General features: G+C 44.4%; 1 protein-coding gene across 1 annotated transcript; it reads right to left on the bottom strand.

Moving 5' to 3' along the window:
• Positions 1 to 5,212: 5,212 nt before the first annotated feature.
• LOC120991074 (protein ZBED8-like) lies at positions 5,213 to 6,460 on the bottom strand. The gene has a single exon (XM_040419964.1). The coding sequence runs from the start codon at positions 6,458 to 6,460 to the stop codon at positions 5,213 to 5,215; it is 1,248 nt and encodes a 415-aa protein (XP_040275898.1).
• Positions 6,461 to 9,425: the final 2,965 nt, after the last annotated feature.

Below are 9,425 nucleotides of genomic sequence, written 5' to 3'. Positions count from 1 at the left end.
GGTGATAAATCCAGACTAAACAGTATAAAGGTGGCCCAGATTTATCATCCAACATCACCCACAGCAATACATCTAGTGCATCTTTAGACTGTCAGTTTTAAGTCTGTGCTTAGTAAATCTGCCCCACTGTGTATGTAATAGAAAGTATGCTTTGCGATATGCAAAGTGAGGTGTCCTACCCAAAAATTGAAAATCCGGGAGGCTGAACCTATTTCTGCCATATAAAGAAATGATAAGGAAAAATCCAAGTAGTATACTGACCATGTGGGCGGCACCCTCCTCCCAAAGCCGTTTCACCCAGAGGCTTCTTCCACAGATTTTTTAGTATATGTTATCTTATCATTTTACTCCGTGGGTGTTAGAAGGGAAGCAGGGAATTTAAAGTATGAAAACCAGGACGTCAGCCCCATATTAAGAAAATCTGCACAGAAATTTTAACGTAAAAATGACATGAAGTTAAAAGACAGACTTCTTCCTGCACCACCACATACATTTAGTACAATGGAGCCCAGCTGTAATATAAGACAGGACCTGTGGACTGGTGTGGCACAATTTCAAGAAGAAAGCAGCCATGTTATTCTGATCATGAACAACCCTTTTAACCAGTGAAGTGTCCTCTCAGCTGTCTTTGCTCTAAGGATCATGGCTGGTGAGCATGGATGCTGAATGACACACCTGGCCAATCAAAGTCAAGGGAGCTTCATTTAAAGGGGCTTTCTGCTGGCCTGTTTTCTAATTCTAGTTATTTTTTCTGTTTTGGCTTGCAAATTGTCCAATAGAAGATCCAACTAATGGGTACTACTCTGGACAGCAACTCTCACCCCAACCATCTAGAAGATCGCACTGATATTAAGTTGTCCTATATCCCGCCATCCTCCACCATCACAACAGAAGTTTATACATGTCTTGTGTACATCTGCAACACAATATTCCCCAAATGAACATGGATGCCTTCTATTCTGGGTTCCAAGTAAAGACTGCTTCCATTGAGCTAGGTATTAGAAATGCTCTTATCCACCTCTGCCTCACAGCTGGATGCACCTTATTCGCTCTGTCGAGTCTCTCCCACCCTCATGCACAGGGACACCCTGGCCACCCACCCACTGTGACAACCAGACTCGTTCAGTTTCTGTACCACTCTCACTCAGCCAGAGGTTTCTCACCACATCTGTTGCAGATCTGCTAAGCTGTTCTGCATTGGGACTAGCTCTGTGACCTCTGGTTTACATAGGGACTCAGGCATTAGCTTCCTCTCTTGTCTGTCCCTTTTGTTAGCATCCATCCTTGTCATCTGGGACTGTACTCATGGAATACCAAAGCCAATATGGCCATCTCACAGAAACTAGAGGGGGAAACCTCTAGTAACTGCTCCTCAGGGGCGGACACAGACAGCAGAGGGCCCCTGTGCAAAGAATGTGCCTGCCCCCTCCCCCCCCCCCAAGCCAAATTTGCAACCTAACCTATTCCATCCTAACATTACTTAGAGCAATACAAAACATACAGGGTAAGGCTACTTTCACACCTGCGACACTACGCTCCGGCCACCTGATCCGGCTGAAAATGCAAGGAATCGGCCGGACACAAACCGCAGCATGCGGTCCCGCTGATTCTCTGCATTTTTGCCAGATTGTGGCCGGATCTCTGCCGTACCCCATTATAGTTAATGGGGCCTGCGGGCATTCTGTCTGCATCCAGCAGTGCCTGTTCCAGTTAATTCCAGCAGGCTGTTCTCTGCCAGAATCACTAACGCAGATGTGAAAGTAGCCTAATACAGGTCCACATACCTCGTACATCCAGTGACGTCTCCTGTAATGTAGATGTTCTATGTCCTCATCTTCTCCTTTCAGACCAGACCGCCATGATGATTTTTTAGCCATCTCTTCTCTCTGCAGGCTGTGACAGACAGACATCTTAGTTTCCTAGTTTTCCATCATCCTCCCTCCTTCTGAACACCCCATCCTGCCACCCCCAATACTGTGCCCGCTGTGCTCCCTATACAGATTACACACAGATAGTTCCCCTTCAATAATTATTGGCACACAGTGTCCTAAAAAATAACTGTGCCCAGGAAACAGTGTCCCTGACACTAATAGTGTAAACATAATGTTCCCCAAAAATAATTGTGCTAAGCTGATATCATGCCAGGGTGCCCCCCACAGTAACAGTGCTCCCCAAAGTCCCACCAATAGAAATAATTATCTACCAGACAACACGTAGTAGTAATAGTGCCCCTACAGTAATAAATTCTCACTGTGTCCCAGAAGTAATAATGCTCCCATAGTGCTCATACTAGTATTCAAGTTACTCATAGTCCCTCAACTGTAATAAAGCCCACCATAATGCCCCTGGTAGTAATAATTCTCTTTATAATGTGTTACAGTAAAAATAAAAGTGCCCTGTTGTGTGGCAGTATAAAAAATACCTCCTCTTAGTGCCCCCTGTAGAGTCAATGTCCCCATAGTACCCTCATAATGTGTGCCAATGCCCCTTACTGTGTGCCCAAAAAACCTTTTAGTGCCCCCAGTTGAGACAAGGTCCCCATAGTGCCCTATAATTTGCGCCAGTATAAAATACTCCTATATCGTGCCCCAATAGTGCGCCTCCCCATATGTCAGTTGCGCCTCCCTGAAATGAGAAGTGCACCTCCCTGAAATGAGTTTTTGCAGGTTGGGATGTCTGTGAACCGGCTGCATCGGTGATATGTCCGCCCCTGATGCTCCATGGCTCTGGAGAAGAATCTGTGTGACCTCTTTGTTGCAGCAGCCACTAAAGCAGAGGCTCCTCAATTGCACCCTCAACAGGGGAATTCGCCATCCTTTGGACCTCAACTGTGATACTGTAAATTGGCTGCTCCACCACTTATATCCAGGCTCCCTCTTCCTCCTGCCATCAGCAGTGACATCAAAGAGGGGTCAGCATTCTTCATCTCCTCCTACCCTATGCATGGAGCAGTGTATAGTCCACTGATACACAGCACCACTTAGTGACCAGAAGCCATCACTGCAACTCATTTCCTCATGCCCTCTTCTGCTGTCAGCAGCCTCATCAAGGCAACGTGGAAGCCGCAGCATCAGCCATATAATAATAATCTCTATTTATATAGCGCCAACATAGTCCACAGATTTTTTAAATCAAGGAGTTCATGTAGAAACATATATAACATAGCAACAAACAAGTCAACAATTAAAACAGGAGGAATGAGGCTGCTGCTCACACAAGCTTACAATCTATGAGGACATATCTTCAAGTGGAGACGCTCCTGGAAGGTGGAACTACTGGGGCAAGACTTTCATCCCCTTACATGACTCTGCTTTTGATTACTTACTAGTACTACATATCAGTTTAGCACAACTTCCATTACCTGATGTGGTTTGTGTAGTTGTGTAGTTGCCCCAACAACTTGCTTTCCTTCAAATAGTTCCATTCTATTCTTATTTTAACTGCACTCATTGTTATTTATGGCATCAACTAGCTTAAGCACCTCCAGCCAAACCACAGTGATAGAATTAGGCTCTATAAATTTCATCTGGATTGGTTCTTTCCCTGTGTAATTCAGGAATAAGATCCTTAGAACAATAAATCCATAAAGTGTTTCCTATATCTATCACAAGCAGCTGATTCAAAATGTATTTTTAAAAATCTCTTACAAAAGGGACTTCCAGTCTTAACTTCATTGTACCAAGATTTGCGAATCATTTGCAACGGATGGGCTCAGCGTCTGTGGTATCCCTTGCCCCTTAGGAGGTTTCTACAAAATATGTCCCTCTTATAGAGCAAGCAAACGTGATGCCAGTTGCAGTTAAGCAACGAGGACATGGAGTCCCCTTTGTAGATGGTAGTGTTGGTACCCAGTGTAGGAAAGCCAGAGTGGTGTTAAATAAGTCACAATATCCCTGAAGATGTTGTGTAGCACTTTGTCACGGTGCTCCTTACCTGGATATGGTTGGATCCCAGACGTGGTCATCCAAAGAAGTGCAAAAGGGGTAGTTAACTTGGATGGGGTACAACAAAGTTGAGTCCAGACTTGGTAAATGGTTGAACAGTTGCTTTACTTTGCATAAATGGTAATCCATACAGTTTCCAGACTTTTCTTGGTTTCCAATAGGTTTCAGCAGGCAAATGGCAAGCAAATACTTTCTCTGCAAACAAACTCCTCACTGCTGTTTCCTTAGTGTAGCTCTCTCAGCTCTGCTATGTAAATAATAGTAGTCTGTCTCCTACTGTAGGCAATCCTAGGAACTTCTTGTCCTGGCATTTAGTACCTCAAGCTTTAGCTTGGAATTGGGCAATGTGAGCCCAGGAGGGGACAGGCAACCATGTAGCCCTTTGTAGGCAGTACCTGCAGGCCCAGCAGAGCAGGCAGTGCTCTGCTGGCCTACACACAACCTCTCCCTTAGGAGGGTAGACTAGACACTCTCTTGCAACCTCTTCCCAGGAGAGGGAAGGCTAGACTGACTTACCGACTATAAACTCATCCTCTCCTTCTCCCTCTAGAGCAGTGGTTCTTAACCTTGTTGGAGGTACTGAACCCCACCAGTTTCATATGCGCATTCACCGAACCCTTCTTAATTGGAAAAATTTAATATGATTTTTTCAAATTCAAAACATAGGTATATATTTATACATAGGTGCACAAAGTGAATAAAACCATTAAAGAACAAAACCATTAAGAACAAAGAACAAAACCATTAAAACATGATTTTCACACAAAAATAAAAACATAATAGTGAATATTTACTGCAAATCAGTGTGACTTCTGCTGTTGTCTTTCAGAGACCAGGTCAGAAATGCGCGGCTTTACCTTGGCAAGTGCCACTCTCATGTCATTTTCGCAACAAAGTCTGTTCCTTTTCTTTGTTTTTATGTCCAGCATCCTTGAAAAGGATTGCTCGCAAAGATATGTTGTAACAAACGGTATGAAAAACTCCAGAGCTTTCTTAGCAATAACAGGGTACGTTACAATTGGTTGACACCAAAACGTTGAGAGCGTTGTTGTTCTGAAGAGTTGCTGTTGAACCTGGCTCTGCTGAAGTTCAATGATTTCATCAAGGTATTCATCATTGACATCTGTTGTCTCAACACTAAATGTGAACGGCTGTCTCACCCATGCTGGATATGACTCTCTTGTAGGAAAGTATCCATCAAGAGACGTTGCAAGCTCATCTAAGTGCGTGGCAATTGCTTGCTTCAGTTCCGTGGGTACAGAAATGTCTCAGATTCCAGATACATCTTCGATCTTACTTACACAGTCATCTAGCAGGGGAAAGTTTGCGAAGTTATCGTTCTCTATACGTCGTTTCCATAACGGTAGCTTTTTTTGAAAAGCCTTCAGGTTTTCTTCCGCTTCGATGATGTTGACTCCACCGCCCTGCATCTGTTGATTGAGATGATTTAGAGCTGCAAAGATATCAGTCATGTACGCTAAAATGAGAATGAACTCAGAATCTTTGAAGCAATCTGCATGACAATGTTGGTGCTCTTGCAAAAACAGGGCTAATTCCACACGCACTGCAAAAACACGATTCAACACCTGTCCCCGGGATAACCACCGAACGTTGGAATGGTACAGAAGTACCTCAAATTCAGATCCCATTTCTTTACACAGCTCCCTGAAGATGCGGTGCCTCAGAGCACTATTTCGCACATAGTTCACACATTCCACTACAATTTTTAATACTTCTGCCAGTTTTGGAGGCAAGGTTTTTGTTGCCAATGCATGCCTATGCAGAATACAATGCGTAACAATGATGTGTGGTGCATCGGCTTTCACTAGCGCACCAAAACCAGACTTTCTTCCCAGCATGGCTGGAGCTCCATCCGAACAAACTGCAGAAACCATATCCCACGAAAGATTGTTGTCTTTGAAGAAGTCATCCAAAAGTTTCTTCACATCGGCTGCCTTAGTTGTTGTTGTAAGAGGCTTACAAAATAAAAACTCTTCCTTTATCACGTCGTCTTTCACATAGCGCACGAATACTGCAAGCTGCCTTAGATTGGAGACGTCTGTGGTCTCGTCGAGTTGAAGGCTGAATTTTGCCGGGCTTGAAATCAGATCTGCAACTATTTGAGCCAAGATGTCTTTGCTCATGTCCTCTATTCTGTCGCTGATGGTGTCATTTGAAAGAGGAATTTGGGATAACTTAACTTCAACCGCTTTTCCCAGCATGATATTCGCCATCTTCAACACAGCTGGTTTTATGAGTGTTTCACCAATGGTGTGGGGTTTGCCCTGCTTTGCGATCAGGTAAGCAACTTCGTACGATGCTATGAGGATCGGTTTGTTGATGGGTACAAAGCCGAGAACAGGCAGACTAGCCTTTTCATCGAATCTGGCTCTCCTCACCTTGAATTCAGCGAGCGTTGTGTTCTTGTATTTTCCATCTCCATGCAGCTTAAGGAAGTGTTCTCTTAGTTTTGCCGGTGCTAGACTAGAATTGCTCAACTTGGCATTGCAAATCATACAGTTAGGACGCTGACTCCCATCACGTTCCGTTATACATGTGAATCCATATTGTACATATTCGTCCAACCACTTTCTTTTTTTGCTCGACATAGTTAGTATGAAGGGATAGGCCAAGCGATGTTGCGTGATCACCTGCAGCCAATGATGGACAAGCGGGGCGAGTCGGGTGTGTGTCTTGACCTCCAGGGCCGGACTGGGGATACAAAGCAGCCCTGGAAAAAAAATCTATGTCAGCCCCATAAGTCACTGTGCCTAATATACTACTGCCCCCCCCCCCCCTATCCACTATCTAATACACTGCTGCCCCTCTCCACCACCCCCAATACACTGCTGAACACCCTCCCACCCCCCTAATACACTGCTTATCCCCTCCCACCCCCTAATAAACTGCTGACCCCCCTCCCAACCTCCTAATACACTACTGACCCCCAGCCTCCCAGCCACCCCAATACACTACTGACCCCCCAGTCCCTCAATACACTGCTGACCCCCTCCCAAAGCAATCCCAGCCCCCCTAATACAATGATGACCCCCTTCTCAGCCCCCCTAATTCACTGCTGACCCCCCTCCTAGCCACCCCAATACACTGCTGACCACCATCCTTGCCACCTCAATACACTGCTGAGCCCCACCCTCCCAGCCCCCCCAATACACTGCTGACCCCCACCCTCCCAGCCCCCCCCAATACACTGCTGGCCCCTCCAATACAATGCTGACCCCTTAAATACAATACACAATAGGTCCTCCAAGCCCCTTTACTCTTACCTGTGGTACAACAGGTCAGCTTAGCTCAGTGATGCCGGTGTCTGTGTGCAGGAGGGACAGGATGCCGCCGCCGCCACCATGCTGTGCAGTCACTAGATCCGCCGCCGCGCAGCCGCCGGATATGACGCCATGTTGTCATATGCCGCTCACATCCGGCGGCTGGCGGAAGCAAAATCATTGCGCTTGCTCGGCTCTTCTGATCATGAGCCGCAGCGGGCGCAAAAGGAGTCTGAGTAACAGGAAATAAATATTTTCCTGTCTTGTGGCAGCCACCTATCAAAGCGGCCCCCCAGGGCCGGCGGCCGAACCCGCGAGACTGACCTACCGAACCCCTGGGGTTCGATCGAACCCAGGTTAAGAACCACTGCTCTAGAGGGAGAAAGAGAATGGACAATCCAGTCCATTCCCTGCAACTAGCACTGCCAAGTGTTTGCTTCCACCTACTGGTAGACCATGTACATTACATGAAATATAACAGTTTCATAAAAAGGAATATGCACATTATTAGGAGATGACATAAAATACATTTGGATGTTATAAGTTAGCATATAGAAATTGGTAGCAAGGTGCAAAAGAGTGGTAATGGCACTCCAGGTCATTACACAATCATTTGGCTTTTCAACCATCACAGAACTTGACAGGTATTTTTCTCAGAACTTCTGACAATTAAACTTTTCAGGTCATTTAAAAAGTCTATAAAAATGATGGTATCTTACCGATTTTGCCTGAATCCATTTATTTATTTTTTCATTGATAGGATTTGTGAAAGCCAAACATTTTTATAACATATTCTAATTAACATCTTCATTCAAATTAGTGACAGTAAGCCTCTAGAAAATGAAGTCTTCTGAGACTAAAATATAAGTCATAATAATGGGTAGCAAATTACCATTAGGTCGAATATAAAGGACTGATTTGAATTATACTATCTTATCTCTCCTTCAAAGCTCATACCAAGCACATCAAATAGTTCGGCACCTTCAAAATTTACAAATTCAAGCAACTTAATGACTTTTATAAGGGATAGTTGACAGTATAATGCTACGGTAGAAGAATTATTACATTTCTTCATCACAGTAGATGACAGGCTGACCCTCTAGGGTTCTATTGAATTTCTGAAATACAATGACGATCAGACAAACTGTGGTGATCTATCATAGGCTTGATTGTTTTTTTACTTGCTTCTTAAGGCCACTTTTGACACTTGAAAGAAAGGGTATAAATAAGGCACCAGATATAACAGAAAAATTCGGGAGGAATTATGAAACAAGGTTACCTTTTTTTGGAAGATTGTTTCTATCCACAGTTTGTGAGTAAACAATTCAGTGCCTTAAATACTTTATGGTGAAAGAACTAGGACCCAAAAACTTTTTAGTTTTTCCTTTATTAAGATGGGAGTATTGTACCAATGTTTAATATCTGCTTGTTAACTAATGCTCGAAAAAAAACTCTCCCACCTACAGGTTTACAGCATCAAACCTACAGCATCAAACAAGAAGTAACACCCACCCAAAAAAAAAGTGAAAAGGTAAAATGGGTTTGACGTACAAATAACAAATCATGCAGTACACAGCCCTGCAGGGTATTGCGATAGTGAGGTCACGGTTACTTAGGCAGACGAGAGTTGCTCTTGGTTACTCACAGTTTATAGGATGACCCTGGGCAGGCGTACAGCAATGATGGAGAGGCTGGCACAGTAGTCCTCTGGGGCACTCTCTGTATATAGGGACCAGGCCGGTGGTAGGTGAGGTGCCCTGGGTGTTGCAGGTTTAATGTGCTGGTGGCAAGATCCCTTTAAGTTTGTGACGCCAGTGCCGGTAACGGTGGCACACCGATTGATAATAGTAATAAGTGAGGAACACAGTTTGTAGTGAACCAAAACTTTCTTTACTAGAACAGTTAACTATATACAGTTTTTTTTAGCAAAGTTCCATATGGCAGTAGTAAATCACAAGCAGGCTTTTATAAATGGCAGGCACAATGTTCTTGCAAGATACTCAGAGGGTTAAACACACTCACAGATCAGGCTGCACCTTTTCCTCAGAAATCCTGTGCACTATTCCTCAGAACTCCTGTCTGTCTTGATCCCAAGGCCCGTATGCCCTATTGGTGGCTTTATCCTTGGTAAAGAAACTTCCTCAGGTATATATCTCCTTGCATTGAATAGAATCTTCTGCCCTTCAGCTCTCTTGTCTGG

The sequence above is a fragment of the Bufo bufo genome, chromosome 2, assembly GCF_905171765.1.
Source record: "Bufo bufo chromosome 2, aBufBuf1.1, whole genome shotgun sequence".
NCBI lineage: Eukaryota > Metazoa > Chordata > Amphibia > Anura > Bufonidae > Bufo > Bufo bufo.
The sequence above is the reverse complement of the archived record's forward strand: the minus strand, read 5'-3'. Positions and strand labels throughout refer to the sequence as shown.

What these genes read in the sequence shown, in the direction of transcription:
- LOC120991074 (XM_040419964.1), bottom strand. Translation starts at nt 6,460, where the DNA reads ATGATTTGCAATGCCAAGTTGAGCAATTCTAGTCTAGCACCGGCAAAA.